This window comes from Embiotoca jacksoni, unplaced genomic scaffold (assembly GCF_022577435.1).
Source record: "Embiotoca jacksoni isolate LCO1_2020_lvr unplaced genomic scaffold, fEmbJac1.0.p SCAF_13, whole genome shotgun sequence".
NCBI lineage: Eukaryota > Metazoa > Chordata > Actinopteri > Embiotocidae > Embiotoca > Embiotoca jacksoni.
The window spans coordinates 2,824,919-2,844,603 of record NW_027185263.1 but is presented as its reverse complement, the minus strand read 5'-3'; the positions used below and the strand labels follow the sequence as shown (position 1 = coordinate 2,844,603).

The following is a 19,685-nucleotide window of genomic DNA, read 5'->3' as shown; positions in this document are numbered from 1 at the left end:
CGGGGACTGAAGGCGTTGTGGGTCAGACAATGACCACATGTTGTGCGGCTTATCCATGTAAACAACATATGTCGTTGGATATTCTGTCCTCCGGATGCTCGACGGTGGCCAGTTATGAGATTAGCGTGTTGACCTCCTCCCCTTTTCACCTCCACAGCTGACTGAGCAGAGCAGACGCGTGTCACTTCCTGCTTTCACCTCATTCGTTGTTTTGTTTTGCGTCTTATTTCTTTCTCGCGAACTAAAACTTGTGGATACTTTGCTTTTGAAATTAGAGACACAACAAAAATCAAGTTGACCCTTCCCCTTTGTCTTTCCTGTCTCTGCAGCTCTTGCAGGTAAAATCTCTCCCACCAGCTCCGATGCTCTCCTCAGTTCCTCAGCGATGACAGCCAGCCCTTCGCCGCCCAACGTGTACCTTCCCGCCAACTTCAAAATGTCCAACGCACAGCTGGCTTTCTTCCTGCGGGAGGCTCAGATCACAGGACAAACGGTTGGCGGCGGCAGCAGGAGCGGCGGCGGCGGCGGCGGGGGCGGCCCCAACGCCGGACACCCGCTGCAGCGCTCCGAGAGCTTCGTGGTTTTCCAGACAAAAGACCTCCCTGCCATCAACATAAGCTTCGGGCCATTTGCCCGGGACATGGCCCTCTCCAAGGAGCTGCTCCAGCCAGCCAGTCCTCTGGATATTCCCGGCCAGCTGACAGTCAACTGGAAGGTTCGGGCCTTCATTGTGCAGGCGCGGGTCTTCTCCAACAACCCCACGGTCCAGGTGTTTTTCTACATCGCCGGCCGGGACTGGGACGACTTCAAGGCCCAGGACAAGCTGCCCTGCGTCCGCCTGCACGCCTTCCGGGACGTCCGCGAAATCAAAACCTCCTGCCGCATGAAAGGCAACCTGGCGCAGTGCTTGGCCCAGCTGGACCTGCCTCCGTCCTGGTTTAACACCAACGTGGCCCCGCTGGGTCGGAGGAAAGGCTCCGGCGGCGACGGCCTCCTGGACGGGCTGACCAGCGAGACCCTGCAGGCCGAGCTCTACTACACGCTCCACGAGCCCAACCAGGAAGGGGAGTGCAGCGAGGGCTTGGGTCACCGGGGCGGAGGGGCGTCCAGGGGGGAACCTCTGTCGCAGCACCCTCTGCTGCGCATCGGGAGCATCAGCCTCTACCAGGCCAGTCAGGAGCAGCTGCTGGTGGACAAGCAGCTGGACAAGAACATGTTCCTCCGGCTGCCCGAGAAACCCCTGAAACCCGGAGAGACCCTGAAGATCTTCCTCTACCTGATGCCCAACTCCACCGTGGAGCAGTTCTCTCTCAAGTAAGTCTCCTTTTAAACGTGTACTGACGCTCTGATTGCCTCCAAAGCGATGGATTGCAACCCTGAATGTCACGTTTCACCCCCGCTTGAAAGGAAAATAACGTGATTAATATGTTTATATGCCCATGCTGTGACCCCCCCCCCCCCCCGCTCCCCCCTACCGCTTCCACGCAATCATGTACACAAGAATTATTGATGAATGGATTATTTGCCCGCTCCCCAGTAGATCTCGGCCCACACTAGTCATTTCCTTCCCGTCATAAACTGTCATCTTATATCTCCCTTTATAATTACGCTCCCACATAATCATCTATAATTTGTCTTTAGAGCTTATAGGCGGCGAGGCTGCATGTAAATAAAGCCGTACAGTGTGAAGCTCACCAGCGGATTGGCTGATGAGAAAAATGTCCCAACTCGCCCCTCCATTACCGGGGACGTCTTCATTACACTCCTGATAATCAACCTCGTTCAAAGCAGCGTGATCAGATGACGATTTTGTTTTTTTTTAACATAACCACAGAATGATTCGCAGCAATTTGTGACAGCTTCAGATCGTGGTGTGTGTCGCGTGTCATTTACGCATCCTTCTGTTTTTAGGCGTTTTAAAGCGCACGAGTCGCGACGCCATTTGCGTTCATTTTTAAGTCTTAAAGAGATGTTGCGTCGTCCTCATTAATTTCCTCCTTCGCCGCGCCAGTAGTAATTAAAGTCAGGTGAGCTAAAGAGGAGAAGGCGGGGTTAAAGTGCAGCAGCACTCTGAGGTTTCACCTTTTCTGGCTTCCAGCCAGAGATTTGCTTTTTAAATTTTTTTTTTTTTTTCTCGTATGAATAATTTGCAGCGAACCGCTCAAAGAAGTCCAAAGAGTTTGATTCGATTTAGCAACGTCCTGCTGAAGTAAACTGTGGAGATTCATGGCGATCGTGCAGCAGAGCACAAACCGAATCCACAATATGTGCAAACAACGTGATCGCGTATTATCTTTGACATATTTTAAAAACACTTGATAGTTTCCGGATATTTTCTGTCACGTGTCGATGCAATTTTTGCTGCAAAACTTCACTTCAGTAAATGAAATCTTTACTCATAACACCAATTTCAATTAAAAAAAAAAACATTCAACATTGAGCGTTATCCACCATGAAATATGATTCTGAATGTCTTCTTACCGCTTAAAAAGCCCAATAAACTTAAATATAAGAGCTTATTTTGAGTGCAGGTGATACAGAATCACTTCTTTTTGTGTGTTTCAGTCCAGCTGCAGACGTGGCTGTGTAATTTCCTGCTATGTGCCCAAAGTTAATCACGACCAGAGACCCCTTTTCCCATTTCGTACGTTTAACATGATTATTTAATGCATTTGAAAAAAAAAAAAACATCACTTACTCACTTAAAGCACTCCTGGAAAGATACCTGCAGCTGTCGGTGAGCATAAAATGCACACTAGAATATGTAAACTACATATTTGTTCTGAAAATGAGTTGTTGTTTTTTTTTAGCTCAGGTCATGTGTGACAGAAGATAATAACATAACCGTTCGCGGTTATCAACTTGTTTTGCGTTTCTACATTTCCTCGGCAGAGTTCCTGGCGTCCTTCCAGAACAGCGCCGCCATCTTTGCCACCTCTGTATGCAAAAAGCTTTAAACATTTATCAGAGCGTCGCTGTTCATTTTTATACTCTGTGACGTTAGAGCTGTGTCCCCGAAGGACCGTAATGGCTGTTAGAGTAAATAATATGTGCCGGTGTTAAGTTTCTGAGTTTGACCCCTGTTGCTTGTGGAAGCGGTGCTGAGGGAGCGTCGGCTCAGGATCTCCGCTCTCGGCTCGCTTGTCAACACAACATTCGGAGTTTCGAGAATAAATGATCGTTTGCACTCGACGGAGCTCGAAGAAAAGTAATTTTTTTTTAGAGGGGAAAAAAAAAAAGCATCGAGAAGAAACCGAAGAAACCGCAGGAAGCCTCGTATCAACGAACTCAGGAATGATGATGAAACGCACCGTCAATGCGATTGTTGTAATCTCTTACCGGCCTTAATGTAGACTGATAATTAAGCCAGAGTAAATCATTACGCTCCAACTGCAGGAATGATTTATTAATAGTGATGTCATGACACCTTTTACACCTTTTTTTATAGAACAAAGAAACTCTTTGAAAATGATGTAGTTTAATAATAATAATAGTGTCCTGATACAGCAGCACCGATTTTTTTTTGATGTGCTGGCAACATTTTAAATGACACTTGAAGTCTCTTTTTTGATGAGAATGTAAATTCTTCATTTAAATGAGCTCTGATGAGGTAAGGATCCCAGTAATTTACAAATAGCAATTCCAAAATTAGTTTCCCACATAAATGATGGTGAAACTTAACCGGTGTTTCCCAACGTATGCGAATTAAATCAGTAATTTGATAATGAACACTTTTTTTGGCACATATTTTCTGGAATAATGCTAAAACTGAAGCACTTATTCACTGCGGGGTGATTACATTTCGAAACGGCCCGCTATTGGTTGCCAATAACCATCCTCAGAAGGCCTCCGCCGGCCAATCGTAACTCAGTTCTGCTTTTATTTTGAAAAACGGCTTTTGAGAAGCTGAAAAAAAGTGGCGTTGGCTGGTTTCTCGCCGGCTGCCGGAAGGTGTGTGATGAGCCCCGTGATGCTAGCATGTGTTCCTGAACTCAGCAGGGTCCTTAAGGGTTGGTTCAATTCTGGAATTTGATTTATTAATATTATTGAATGCTTTGGAGTTGGTGTGTATATTTAAAGACATCCTCACAGTTCTTCCTTTCCCGTTGCCAGACTGGAACGCTAGCGAGCCGTTTAATTCATCAAAACCGCCCCAAACCGCCCCGGGAGTCCCGAGCGTTTGTCTTCACACCATCACAGCAACGTTTACACTCTTCGACACTCCCTCTGCTGTAAAAAATGTCCGCGAGACTCGGCGTAGCAGTCTCCACCCCCACCCCCCCCACACGTCTACCGCCCGCCTTCGTCTGAAATCCAGATTACAAAATAGTTTCATGAAATCAGAGAGAAGTCAGCGTTACCGTGGGAACCAGCCTCGTCAAGACGGCGGTGTGACAAAGTTCCAGCGAAGGCTTTGTAATACGAGTGGAAAAGGGCTTCGTGACGTCCCCCCCCGCCTCCCGACACATTTTAGCTGACCGTGTTAGCGTCCGTGCGGCGCTCGAAACTCTTCGGCCGGGGCGATAAAACGGGAGAGTTGAAAAAGGAGACGGGGAAGAGAGAGGAGAAAGCTCGGTTTGAGCCCGAGGAGCGACTCGCCCTCGACAGGGTGTGAAGTTCTGGAAGCCGAGCGCCGGAGTTGTCCCCGCGCATCCAGGAAGCTGATTAAAGATGCAATAAGCAGCGTCTTTAAAGATGAATCAGAAGGCCTCCCCCTCCGACTCCCCCTCCGACTCCCCCTTTTGACATTCCTTCCAATTCGGCTCCTTTTTTTTTTCTTCTTTTTTTCAAGTCGTCCGGCTTTGAAGCTCTTTGACTTGTTATTGCAGATGATGGCGTGGCGGGCGGAGAGAGGACGGAGGCCGGGCCACTTGTGGAGTCGGCCCTCGATTTGTTGCAGACGTGTGCATCGTGTGCGTGTGTCTCAAATCGAGTTACCATGGTAATACAATAACAACACGAGGAGCTGTAACGTTATCTAGCGTGCACTGCTTGTCCTGCAGAGCACTAATACGGCTTTTCTGGATTTGAGTTTCCTTGTTTTTTTGTTTTTTTACCTGTTCGAAAATCTCATCTTCAATCATTTTCCATATTTCCTACTCGTCGTAACAGAGTTGATGGCGACTCAGCCAAATCACGTATGTTCTTTTGTAGAAAAAAAATTAAATGAAAAGTTATTGACAGCAAAATTGGTATAACGGTGGCTGAAATATGGAGAATCTCACAGGATAACTCGACGGACGCCAACACTGTCCACGCTCACACCCCTTCCTCTCGACGTCACTCTCTCGTCCGCGTGACGAAGCGTTGCGGAGGAAATCAATTTTAAAGTTGCGTCGAATGTAAATCCGCATTACACTTCGCATGCAGCTCCGCGTCTGTTTTCACAGCCGCTACTCTGGATTGAATAATTCCCGACGCTCCTCAACGTACCGCACATCAAAATCAACAGCAGAACTCACTTCCTGAAGACACCCGTCGTTTCTCCGACAGATACAGATTTTTGTTTCAGCCAATCTGGTTTTGAAAGGGTTGAGCTTAAAAGTGAAGGTGAATGAAATTACCCCGAAAACCGCCTCGGGTTCGTTCGGAGGGTCAAACTACACCACGAGTTTTGATATGAAACTCAGTTTTGATTTGAATATACCTCAACAGTTGCTGATTTGACTCCATACGAGCTCAAATGTGTCACGTGCGGTGATGAACTCGCAGAGAACAATTACACGACTCCGCAGCGTCACAAATCTTCTGGTTTTCTGGCCCACAAACTCCGTTCTCATGAATCTCGTTTCCACGTGCAGCAGACGGCGGATCCGGTCGAACAGACTCGCCGTGCGTCAGCTGCTCTGCACCAAACGGCAGACGCGCAAATTTAGCGACGAGCTCGTCCGGATGAAAACATTCAGCCGGTGATATAGAGTGAAATCTTTCAAATATTAACATAATCTCCAAAACACAAACTCGTCTCCTTATTCCGCTCCGACGTGAAGCTGTCGGAGAAGAGATATTCACACAGCGCGAGTCGGTCGTGACTGTGAAGCACAAAATGCCGCAATAAGTCACTTTAATGAGCCGGAGCTGCTTTACAATCTGACACGTCATTAAAAAAAAAAACTCAGTGTAAAGCATGCGTGTTATCGCAACATGTGGCGCCACCCGTGTACCAGTCGGCTCGTCTGCGAGCGCTCACGGGTGAATTTTGATTTCAGCCAGCGATGAATAAATATTTCCGCTTTACGTTGCCACTGGTCGACGCGTAGAAACATCTTCGTCTTCGGGTTTACTCAATAGAAACTTTCATGGGCGCAGTTTAACCCCGATACGGATTTGTAAAAAAAAAAAATGCAGCCAGGTCATTGCGCGCCTATAAATGTCGTCAGTAACGAGCTGCCAATTTATAATCTGGTGACTCATTGACATGTTTTTGATAATTTTTTTTTTTTTTTTTTTTTTGCCCGAGTAAACAAATCCGCATTGCAGTCCACGCGCACGTGAACTGTCCTCTTCTAACCCTCATCCATGTGCGGCGAACAGCGCATCACTCCGGAGGTTCCCCCGGGTACCACATGCAGTATTCACAACGCCCCGGCTGCGAATAGAGGCACGAGGAAGGAGGAGGAAGCGTCCGGCCGCGTCCGGGGAGAGCGACCCACATCCGGGCAGCGTAGTGCCTCCTCCTCCCCCTCCTCCCCCTCCTCCCACCGCCCCGCCCGCCGCCGCCGCCGCGGAATCGCGATCGTACGACCGGAGAAGCGATGCCGCCGCCGCCGCCACGGGGGCCGCCTTGTCGGGACACGTCGGGTGACACGGAGCGAGCGGCTGTTTATCAGCCCTCGTCTCCGATAAAGCGAGGAATGGGAGGTCGGCGCTGAGTCTCGCTCGCCTTTTCAAAAGCGCTTCCACTTCCGCGATGACAAAACAAAAATCCGGCCTTTCCGTTCGGCCTCCGTCGGCGCCGCCAACTCCTCCGCCGCTCCGCTGCCTCCCCTCCGCTGTGAGCGAGTCGTTTCGGACCGAGCAGCACGGGAGAGAGTATTTGCCATCACGAACTTTAATGTGTGTGGATCTCCTCTTGAAGTCCTTCAGCATAAAATTGTAAAGACTGCATGTGCCAAGATTTTAATGAAATGAGCTGTTTTGAGTTGGTTTTTTTTCTTTCTTTTTTTTTTTAAAGCTTAATGAAAGTTGCGTGTGTCAGCTCTTTCTCTTTCCAGCCTGGCGAGGTGCAGATATTTATGCGGGTTTCTTTTAAGTCGTTGGCTATTACCAAAGTAATTCAGCCCTTCTCTAACCTTGAATAGGCGAGCTGAGTATCTTTGATTCAGTGATTCTTGTTTATTCGCTTGAAAGATACTTATTTCAAATCCATTAAGGACTTATTTGATTTGATTTGGTGTGTTCAGCATGTTGGTTGGATTTGAGACAAACAGTAACCAGAGCAACAGCCAATTAAATCACACTGAGTCAACGCAAACCCCCAAAGTCCACGCGGGTCAGGTATGGAGCTGTGAACTCATTAGGCTAATACTCTTTCTGCATGTTTATCCCTGTCTTTTTTTTCTTCACTCTTATCAGTACAGCGTGTTCATTTTTTCACTTTTTGTGAACATAGTAAGTCAGGAGAGGTTAATCAGGAGACGTATCACGATCTCATCGCGACACAATCATTCGTCCACTATTATCACCATCAGTGACTTCGACTTCTTATCCGTTAACCTTGTCAATCCTGCCGGGCCCACCGGCGAGGGTTACCGAGCAAACAAGTAAACAAGTTGTACACAAACATCGTTCAGAGCCACAGGGACAGAAAAAAAAAGGTTACGATAATTACAACTCTGAGTAATATAACATATAATAATAGGCATCAGGAAGCTTTTTTTTCCCCCATTAACCACTCAATGAAACAGTGTGGTATACAGTGTGTGTATATATGAAGCAGCAACCAGCGGTGACGTCACCCGTTGGTTTGTGAACGGCCGTTATGAGGCCTCGAGTTTGGATTTTGGCCGCCGCCATCTTGCGCGTTCGGAGCCAGAAGTGACCATATTTGGACGAGCTGGGGAGGAGCTTCTGGTGGATTTGACTCAATCTGATTGGAAACCCGACAACATTACATCCCGCCCACCAATAGCAAAGACCTGACTGCACTTCAGGCCTGTCAATCAAACAGACACGCCCCCCCCCCCCAAAAACAGCTTTTTTTTTTAAGGCCTTATATCAAACTAATGACGTGATTATTTTCCGATGGACCGCCAGAAAACTAATAAGAAGGAGCGACATTAGCTAACAACACCATAAGAACCTGAAAAATGTTTTATTGGCTTAGTATTTCATGAGAAATTCAATGGGAGTTAATGATTCATAAATTTATACATATATATTCATATATTATATACAAACATACTTAATGCTGTTCATTCAAGCTCGGTTTTCTTTTTTCGGGTTATTTTTTTTCCATCACAAGTTAATCTGCAGACTGACAATGAAAGTTCTGCAGAAACATACATCATTGTTTCGTCCATTAGGTCGCGTTGATCTAATGAAATTAGATGTGATGTGTGTTTGCGTCTGTGATTGGTGCTTTATGCAAATCACATTTCATTATATTGATATCTTTTTTTGCTTTATTGTTTTCTCCATTGATGGATTTTCTATACATAGTCGCTCATTGATGTGCTCCTGTTCTTTACTGCAGGTCTCTGTTGATTAAAAAAAAAAAAAAAAAAAAGTCTGTTTGCCTGACAGATGGATAAACACGGACAGACCAAAGGATTTTCTGTACTTTTTCACTTTTTCCAATTCATATTTGAATATTGCCAGATCCTCCTGCCGAGTGTTGGCTTATAAAAGGAGCCTGGGAGACAAATTGACACAAGCTCAGTGCTGCTCATTTCCATGGTCTGCACGCAGCACTCAGGTAGAAAAAAATAAATAAAAAAGGGGGTGTTTTTTTTATTTTCTGCACCGGCTTACGTTAACTGTTTTATCTTTGTAAATTCATTTCGCTGAGCTTTAAATGAAAGTGCTTCAGAATCTTTCAATCACCAAATGTGTTTGTTCTCCTTCCAAACACATTTCATTGTTCTCGCCCGGACAGTTTTATGTTCAGTCTTAGCCTCCCAGATAAAAAAAAAAAGAAGCTCCAACTGAATCTGTGAAAAATGGTGGTGTCTCCAGGAATGGAGATGTGTTTTTAGCTTAAAGGTCCTTTCAACCTCATTGTGTGTAGTTTTAAGTCTTGTAGTCTTTGCAAGTTTGCAGGTTATTATAAGTATGAGACAATATGTGCACACTCATAGGAAATATCAATTATAATATGTGCCTCTGGAATTAATTGCCAATTATGACCGTCCTGCTAGTTCGGAGCGGTTTGGAGCAGGAAGTGACCATATTTGGGCGAGGTGGGGTGGGAACGAGTGACGGATCTGACTCCATCTGATTGGAACTTTGGCAATACTACGTCCCGCCCACCGATAGCCGTAACCTGACTGCACCACAGGCCTGTCAATCAAACAGACAGACCCCCCCACCCCCCACCCTCCACACCCCAAAAGAAACATGGCTTTTTGAAGTTCATTTCCTCTAGCGGCACTCGGTGGTATTGCAGTTTAAGGCACTTCGGCATTGGCCTCATTTTTTTTTTTTTTTTTTATATCCAGTCTACGGTTGCTCCAGGCAAAATAACAAACTACGATTTTGAAAAAAATCCAAAGAAAATTGAGAAAAACAGTTGCGTATCTGCAGAACTGTCTTCACTTAGCTTCATTATGTGGTTGTTTTTCCATTATGAGAATAAAATATGGGATTTCTGCTCGTGTCAACATCTGGAGCTGCTCTCTATGGACAGATGGGTCAAAAGATAACTTTTTAAAGTGCAGTCAATACTGGAAAAAAAACAACTGAACAACTCACAAATGTTTCCTGTTTAACGGCATTTCTGCATGAAGAGTGAACCAAATTACCCCAACGCGTCTGGGAGAGACTGATTAATCCATCAAGAAGTGTTTAGCCTCAGACTGCCGCTAACTGTGCCGTAATCAGTTATTGAGCTTAACTTGGTTTTTTTATGCAGCTTGAAATGGGTGTTGCATAACTCGATGGGAGAAAGAAATGAGCGACGAGAACGTCTTCATTCGCCGCGACTTCTTTGAGCGCAGGTTGACGAGGGCACGCAGCGAGGTGTATATCTGCCGCAAGACGTTATCGTATTTCATAGTCTGCGTCAAATTTTCTGCCCCCCCCCTCCCCCCCTCCTCCATTAGATCATTTTGGAGCAGCACAAGGCGCCCCCCCCCCCCCTCTGTAACACACACACAGCCTTCTGTGGTTATCTTCAAAAACCTCTAGGGGGGGGGGGAGGTTTCCGGACAAAAACTAAGATAAGCCATATTTCCCACTGCAGGCAGCCTCCATTTACCTGTCCCTCCTTCTTTCATGTCACCACAGACAGAAATTGGTGAGGTTTTATTACCGTCTCTCCCCTCCCATCCTCCCCTCCCTCCTTCTTCTTGCTTCTTTTTTGTGATGCCTGCCAAGAGATTTGCCGAGCCACTCTGTAGTAATAGACATGGCTCCACCCAGCGTGAAGGATTGTGCTGCCCAGTAGGGTTTCGAAGGGAGGCAGCGGTTTGGAGAAGTTGCATCTTCACACCGCAACTGAACTTGTGATTTTAATGATGCACTTCTCCGCCTTGAGTGAGTGTTTTTTTTTTGTGTGTTGCAGCTTTTATTTGCAATGCTGAACATCAAATCCCAAAGATCAGGAGATGCACTGTTTTTACAGTTTGGGTTTCAATTAAAGCCACTGCTGTTGGGTGGGCGACCCCAGGAGAATAACTTTGCTGGTTTTGCTTTAAGTTGAACCAGAAAGAAGAAACGTCCCCCTGCAATTTCTTTTACGTTTGGAGCTGATGTTGCCACCATATTTAGTCATATCTTTGTATTCACTGTAAACATGGATTGTTGGAAGAGTCAACAGAGCTGAGAGGAAGGAATAAAACAGTCTGACGGTCATGCATTCATGATGGCCTGCTGGAGTCGTGCTACGATATACACGCACCGCATTATCTTATGCAGCCTAATGAGAGCAATGGTGAATTAATAATGGGTAAAATAATGTACTGTGAACACATCCATCCATCTATTATGTCTACCTGGTGCTGGAGCCAATCGCAGCTGTCTATTGGTTGAAGACGGACAAATGGGAAACCAGCCAATGGAGGAAATGTAGATGAAGATATGATTGGGTAAATGCATATTCATACAACGTGGCAGCCATCCAGAAATGCTCATCCAATAATCGTAAATGCATGAATTTTCTTTTTTTCCGCTTCCTTTCTGGCACAGTCACATTTCTCTCTATATATATATATTTTATTTTTTCTACTCTTCCCGCTTTTCCATTAGAAGTAGGGCAGGGTTCATTCTAGCATCTGCAGTAATGTAGTCCAGTGGTGAAAAGCTTTTAACTCCATGTATATGGCGCTCCTCCCCGGCTGCCAATATTCTGTTTTGGCATACAATCACAGGAGCGTTCGCATCGCCTAAAATTTTGTATAATTCCCCGTCTTTTTGAAGGACAAAAGCTTATTTTCACTTCCACGTCGCAGAATCGAGAAGTTTATTCGGGCTGGAGTTTGACATCAAGTTGTGTTTTGGCCCAGAAGCCTCGAAGTCCAGTTGGCACATGCTACTCTTGGATCCACACCGAGTCTATTTAAGGGGAATTTTAAATTAAGGTCTACAATAATTATCTGGAATCTGACAGCGGCGAGCTGACCTCTGGCAGGCCGAGACTCCGCTGGACTCCACCTGTCACTCTGCGGTATTTCCCAGGTGTGCTAACCTGCAGCAACAAGGCAGGCCAGGGCCACGCCGCCATTAATGCCAGCAGCCGTGGGTAAATATCACTCCGCTGCTGGCCTGCAGGAGCTACGGGCCTCAGGGCTGATCTGATATTACCATGATCCTCTAGGACAAGATGGCTCATGGTCATACACACAGTTTAGTATTCCTTTGTTATGTACAAATAAAATTCCCACCGCTGCTATTGCCTTTATATCACTTTCTTCACTTGCCAACTTGGAAACTCCAATTGTATTTGCTAAATAAAAGTATGTCAAAAATAATTTAGGTCACACTTTATGGTGAGGGTCCACGAATTATCAATTCAAGCATTACTTCATGCATTAATACCTCATAAAGTCGTTCATTCATGATCTCATGCATGATAAAGTTTAATAAAATCATAATCATTGATGATGTACTCACCGCAGTTAATGCTTTGACTCAAGAATCAAAGACTTTGAACTCGTTTTACTTCCTCACGATGTCATGAGGTATTAATGCATGAAGTCACACATGAATACTTGATAATTCATTCACCCTGAAGTGAAGTGTTACCAGTTTTATACTTACAATTTCAAACAGTGTGTAGCAATAGTAGCTTGGTAATAATGTGCAACCATGAAGATAAATAATCTGTTTAGTGCAGTAGGAGCTTTTTTTTTTTTTTTTTCTCCATTGGGTGCCATTCCTTGTGCAAACATATAAGGTATGCTGCAGTGGAGGGAAGGGGGTTGGAGAGGAAGGTGGAGGGGGAGCGGGGTGGGGGGGGGGGAGCAGTTCAAAGGGAGTGGTGTTCTTGGCCTGCAGCTATTGTAACCGTATCTCTTTAACAGACAGTGTCGAGGTGACAATCTAACAATGGCAAATTGCATTTATATGTGGTCAGTATAAAGAACGGGTTTGATGGCTACTCAGGAGAAAGACCCCCCCCCCCCCCCACACACACACACACACCCCTCCACCCCCACTCCCTCCACCCACCTGCACCCCCCACCCCCGGCTCCTCACACCACCACGTGTGAAGCCTTTTTATTTTTTGTCTTCTTTCATCTCCTTTTCTTTGTTCTTCTTCGAGGGGGGGGAGGGTGAGGGGGAGGGTGAGGAGGAGGAGGAGGATGAGGAGGAGGAGTGGAGGTTCCCGCCCGCTGGAAGGTTGTGTTGTGTTAGGCTGATTTAAATTAGAATAATTTTTGAGCACACGCCACAAAATTGATGCCTCGCAGCAAACTGGGGCAGATTTGTTCTGGTCATTTGCTCTGCCCTCCCATGCTCTTTAAATGGCTGTTTAGCACTCAAGCCTCACAGCTCTGAACTGAGTCATGAACTCTCTCTTTTCTTTTCTTTTTCTTTTTTTTTTTCTCTCCCCCCCCCCCCTTACACTTTAAAGTTTTTAAATTTGGCGGATTTGGTAGCATTGAAGAACCGCAGCTACACATTTTGGGGGGCATACATGAAACTTTCCCATTTCAAACTGTTTGAAGTGGATCGGTAGCCTATGAAGGAAACATAATTCTCCACACTGGTGAGGGTTTAAGGATTGCGGTTGCCTTTGTTTATTCCTCAGTGGGAAGTGTTTTGTCTAAGAAAACAATCCTTCTTGTTGTAGCACTAGAAAGCATCTTTGCAGCCGAGGGACCGGGAGAAATGGAGAGCAGCGTTGTTATTTTTCCGGCTCAAGCTTCGAAGATTTTCATTTCCATTTTTGTGTTGCTCCTAAATGGAAAAGTCATGATTTTTGTTTTTGTTTTTGCAGCAACTTTCTTGTTATAAGTTCAGTGTGAAAATGTCACCCTACAGACCTTTATAGATCCCAATTTCCATTTATTTTACTGGCTGTGAGTGGAATGTAAGAAAGTTGCTGCAGGAACTTAAAACTGCTTTGTATTTAAAGTGACGATACGGTTAATTACTCCTTCAAGATATCTGCCATTAGCTCACCACCCACTCACAAACAAACAAACAGCCGAGGAACACAATAATCACTGCGTATTACAGAGTGAAGGCTCTTTGAAATGAATTTGACATCTACCTGAGGTATGCAGCTTGAAAGGTTCTTTTATAATTAGAGCAACCTATACAATTGAATGCTCAGATTCATCGTTTCTGATGCTATTATTTATATACTTGATAAAGTCAGCCAGACGAGGTGAGATGTGTGTACATGTACATTGTGTGCGTGCATCTTTTATTTATAGCGTGTCTTATCTTTTGAGTGTCAATATTTAAAATTGAACAAAATTGAATCTTTGCCTCTGATTGGTTAGCTGGTCAGAAACCGTCTTGTGATTATGGATATGGACACCACAAACATGGGTCTCGTCAGTCAGTGTGAGTGGCATGAATGTATAAATTCATATACTCATATATACACAAATTATATGAAGTATTTACAGACTTCTTTGGCTTCTTCTAATCCCTCTATTTCCTCTTAATTACGGACAGTTTATGTTAAAATCACCTATTGACTCCGGGATCATACAGAAATCTTAAATATATAGAATAGTTGATGTCAAATCTGCGTAATGGCAGTAATTATGATGGCTGATACAGCTTTAATCCCCCCCGGGAAACTCCTCTCGACGTCCTCCACCACCACCACCACCACCACCTCCTCCGACTCCACTCGAGCCCCCTTCACATCCTGACATGTGATTTGTCACTCATTTATACAGTACCTGCCGTTGCCTCGGAGAGCTGATAGCTTAACCCTATTTGCATCAAACCCTTTTAATCCTTCGAGATCTAGGTTTGGAGATCAGACAAAGACATATTTATTGCACCGCAAAATCATTTTGACAAGAAAATGATCCATTTGGCAAAAGAGCGACTGATTCCCCGGCTTCGCTGCAGGTATTTTTAGCCAGATCCTCTCTGTAAGTGAGACAGTCAGCGATCTCAGTATTACAGCTCCCAGTAGGAGGAATCAGATCAGCAATTTGTTTTTACTGTTAAACCATGTACCAATTGTATATTGTAAATCCACAAAAATGAAGAATTGGAATCCAGGAATGAAAAATAACCGCAAATGTACTGAGCAAAATGAAACTCCATATTGAACCGAAAGTAAGCTGTCAACATTATTAGTTTGTGTTTAACACCTCTGAACCATCATCTCTTGTCATCTTTGTGCTATAATAGGGCCCAACTATATTTGACAATCCATTTCATCCCGCTCTCCTTCACCTGCGTCTGCTCCGCACTGTGTCAGTGCAGCAGAGGTTGAGGCTCCGCCCACATTGAGACACACAGAGATCAGAGGACAGAAACACAGCAGAGACTCTCACACTGAGCTGGAAACAAACAGGTGCTCATGAATTAGGGAAATAACATAAATACAATATTTTTGGCTGGTCAGCAACAAAGAGGCGGAGCTAAAAAAAAAAAAAAAAAAGAGTGTCACTATGAGAGATCAAACTTACACCGCAGGTCGGCTTTTCAAATTAAAAGCATGCGGAAAAAAGCGCGCACATGCTGTTGAATTGAATCCGTTGTAATACAAAACGTGTGTGTGTGTATTGTTCACATTAAAGAAGCTTATTCAGCTGGTTTGGGTGGAGCTCAGCTATGTCAATAGATGTTACTAAGCATGAGTAGCTCTCGGACTCTTTCATTTTGTCAAAGTAGCTCTCAGAGAAAAAAAAAACTGTTGGAGACATCTGTGTTATACTGTAATTAGAGCTAAATGGAAATATGAATCAAAATACACAATACACAACTGGTTGAAAGTGGAAATATACTTATCTACCACAATCATTGGTGTTGTATAAGCTTATAAATACTATATTTACAGCCAATATTCAGTGAAAAATAAAAAAGCTTTCCTATATCGGTCCAGAAAAAAACATTAAACTAAGCCTATTAATTCCATATAGATAATTTATCGTACGATCACAAACAGGAGTTTTGGACCATTTTGCTGTTATCGGATGATGTGGGATTATGAATACTAAAGCATCTCGCTTTCAGATCAAATCAGGATTTACTATTCTTTTATAAAACACTGTTACCAGGCAACGGGCCTAACCCAGCGAGGTGTCTGAATGCATTTGTTCAGATTATTAGCACTTCATTTACTTAAGGAAATTGCTATGTGTCACCAGAAGGGGGGTTAATTATTCTCTCCGGAGATAGACACAAGCGTCGAAATTGAATTGATAGCGAGCGGCCGAGGATCGCTCGGCTTCGACTCGTCTCGTCTCGTCTCTGCGGCGGACAGCGAATGGCCCGCGTCGTGATTCGTCACCCCTCCCCCCTCTCCGCCGCTGCCCAGGACATCGGCGATTCGCCCGTTCGGTACGGCAAAAAAAAACAAAAAAAAAACGCCATTCCTGCTCTCAGCAACCGAGCACTGAGAGTTGTGATCTGTGACACAGAAGAGTCCCTTTGACGTGAGAAATGGGCTGAAAAACAAACAAGTAAAAAGCGGGCCGTCGTCTGTTCCTCTCGCCGAAGCGGCCTGAAGTGCACGGAGCGTGCATTAACTTGTTAAGCAGCATCAATGCCCTCCTTATCGTTTGCCGCAGTTAATTGAAGCCTAATGAAAGCTAGCAGACCGAGGGGCTGACGATGAGGAGGAGCCTCAGCCTTCAAACACTTTTAGTCTTTTTATATATTTATATATATATATATATATATATATATATAAATATATATGGTTGTTGTTGTTTTTTTTACTGTCTCTTAGTTCCCCTCACTATCTGTCCCCAGCCAAGCAGGCGCTTGATTCGGCTACCTTAGTGGGCCTCAGAGAGGAGAGCAAGCCAATTGGAACTGACAACAGGTTTCTAACACCTAGGGGTGGGGGGATGGGGGGGGTGGGGGGGGTGGGGGGGTTATCTGCTGTGGAGGAAGGCAAGGGGGAAGTAGGTTTGTGTTTACAGAGCCCAGAAACACCTGGGACCGCCGTGTCTGCCGCCCGTCAGGTTTCACACGGCTGAAGTTTTCGCCGGGCAGCCTGCTGTTGTTGTTTTTTTTTTTTAAGCAGGAAATTCACCCGTCAGCCGAAGTGCGGCGTGAAAAGTAGGACAGCAGAAAAACAAGACGAACCCGTCCTGAGACACCCGAACGATTCGCCCGGCGTTTCATCGATGATCCTGACGTCGTTCATTTTATGGATTTTGTGTCCGGTCGAATCCAGCTCGGTAGCTCGCCTGCTATGGCGTCGGCTAACTATCCCCGACTCGTTGTGAACTCGTCTGATTTGTTGGCACACCTGCGTAAGCGCTCGTGTTTAGAGGAGAGAGGAATTAGTCCCACGGTGTTGCACGTAAACACGGCCATCGTTGCCTTCGGAGGGCGGGGGGGGGGTCAGACCTCGGGGAAACGTTTGGCTGGTCGGACTCATTCATTGACGTACTGATTCCCAAATCTGCATTTTTGCAGACATATTTTTGTTCTTATTGCTTCGAGTCATACGATATCCCACAAACACGGTTCAGGTGTTTGCCAGATTTCTAGACAATCTCCTTGATGTAAATGTAAAAAAAAAATATCTCAAGTATCATCAAACGAAATGACGAAAACAAGACGTAGGATGAACGGCGAGCTCCTGTAACGACCAAGATGTGAGCTTATAAGCGAAGGTGGTGGAATTACCCTGAAGATAGCCTCGGGTGGAGTCCGTCAGGCTAAAATCATGTTTGGGTTTCTCGAAAGGTTTTTTTTTACCGAAACACGGGTATCGTTGTGTCGTTTTAAATGACTTTTTCAGTTTCTTTAGAAGTTCCAGATAAAACACCGTAGTCAGAAAGAAGACTGCTGTGCGCTGTTTCGATCTGCGACCACGTTCACACATTGAAGTTGGTCAAGTTTGCTCACGCTTGCAGGATTATTTTTTTTTTCACTCTTTGAAGTTGTGTTCTCACTTTACTCACCGTTGCTGGGATGTTGTTTTGCAGGGTGCGAGAGATCGGCCGGTCCGCCGGTACATTCAGCAGCATCACATCTTTTCCTTTGATTAGTATGTTGGGGTTTTTTTGTCGGGGGGGAGGTGGGGGGGTCGGTCTACAACCCGGCTCACACTGAGTACACAAGTCTTCTTATCATAAAACAAGTCAGTTTGCCGAGGACATCAAACACAGCACTTTTTTTTTTTTTTCCAATTTTTCCTTCTGGACAGACCCGATTTATTCCTGCTTCACATGAAAAAGTTGTATTTTTAGGTTATTATGAGCTGCGGAGTACATTTAACCGACAGAAACTGCGAGTCCCATTCCCGGCATTCATTAAACAAACATTTATTTAACCCCCGAGCCGCCGCTGCCGACCACAGTTCAGCGGGAAGAGTATTAAATTCTCAACGGTTCGCAAAATCAAACTAACAGAAGAAACACTTGCAATTCACGAATCCAAATGAATGGCTGTGAAAACTCGCATGTGAAATGTGTGGTTTAAAAAAAAGAAGTGTTATCACGGATTGTACTCGCCGGCTAAAAACAGCCTAACCTTTTCATCACGTAGCTCCGTCGCCTCCGCGCGCAGCTCGGATGCCGACGCACCGTCACAGCTCTTTCATGCGTTAAAATGCCAGCAGCGGCGTGTTGCATTACCGCACCATCATTCACAGCGCCGAGCACCTCGGACGTAAGTGTCCAGGTGAACAATGAGTGCGTGCCATGTGGCTCCCTGCCCAGAAACCAGGGATCCAAGTTTTTGTTTTTAGTTGTTTTTTTTTTATCTTTAGCGTGCCTTTCACCTCAGCTGCGCTTTGTGGGAGGACAAAAAAAAGGAGTTGTGAACTATGACTTTGATAGAAGTCTGGGTGTACCAAAAAAAAAGAAAATAAAAAGGATACGATGCTCTATTTTAGCACAAGGCTGCCGCACACCAGATAAACACGGCTTGTAGTGTGAGAAGTAAATGTGTATCGTTTTTGGGGGGGGGGGAAGCGAAGCGATTGAAATTCAGGCCCGCTCCTTCACTAACACCCCCCGCCCACTCCCCACCACCACCACAATCACCACCCGCCCAGCCCGCCCACCCGCCCACCCGCCACAGCCGTTTCAGTCCTGGCCTTGCCTGATTTTTTACTGAGTGTCACGTTCCTGTCTGAGATTTATTATCTTCCACCCTGGCTGGTATTTTACGGTTTAATGACCAGCAATCGCTCCCGTCATCAGGGTCAGTTACAATTACATCCACTTTGCCTCTGCTCGAAGCAAACGCAACTTTATTTTGCTGCCTCTGGGATCATGGTTTTGGTTTACAATTCCAGGGCTCACTAAAAATTTTGCTACGACTCATGAAAGATTAAAATCCATATATATTTGCGCCACAGGAACGTTCCATGTAACTATTGTCCCTGTTTATGAGTTGTCTGATGTCGGCCTTGAATCTCTAAAGGAGGCACTCGGACTCGCGACTGAATGATTCCAGCGGCTGGAACAAAGCAAGAAGTGTCAGCTCTCAGGTATCAGAAGTTTCCACTTCATTCTTCACAAACCGAGCAGACCTTGTTAGTCCTGAAAACATTCGTGACTCGCTCAATTCTCTGGCTTCTGTTTCTGTGTTGATACTTGAAAGTTCCCCGTTTGATTGTGATAAAGTAGGTGGTGTTGGTGGATTTACACACATCTTCCCTTTTTTTCAGTAAATTAACAAATCAATCTCGGGCACGGTGTCGAGTTACTGAAAAGTATTTTGCTCTTCTAGTAGCAACGATCGTCAAACACTGAAAAGTTGTTTGGGGGGGATAAATCGTTGTGCTGCTCACCAGGAGTGGTGATTGCATATGTAAAAGTGGACGTAGCTCTCGGGTCTCAAAAAAGAGGCAGATGAGGAAGTGTCCTGAAGCTGCAATACCACCGAGTGCCACTAGAGGTCGGCTCCAAAAAGCCTCC

The 19,685-nt window shown here is 45.3% G+C and overlaps 1 protein-coding gene across 2 annotated transcripts in view; it reads left to right on the top strand.

Moving 5' to 3' along the window:
• Positions 1–19,685, top strand: part of tmem132e (transmembrane protein 132E) — a 327,452-nt gene that overhangs the window by 225,730 nt on the left and 82,037 nt on the right. For both annotated transcript variants that reach the window (XM_069145923.1, XM_069145921.1), the window contains exon 2: positions 330–1,314. In XM_069145923.1, coding sequence (XP_069002024.1) covers positions 330–1,314 — 985 coding nt within the window. The remainder of the gene's footprint in view (positions 1–329; positions 1,315–19,685) is intronic.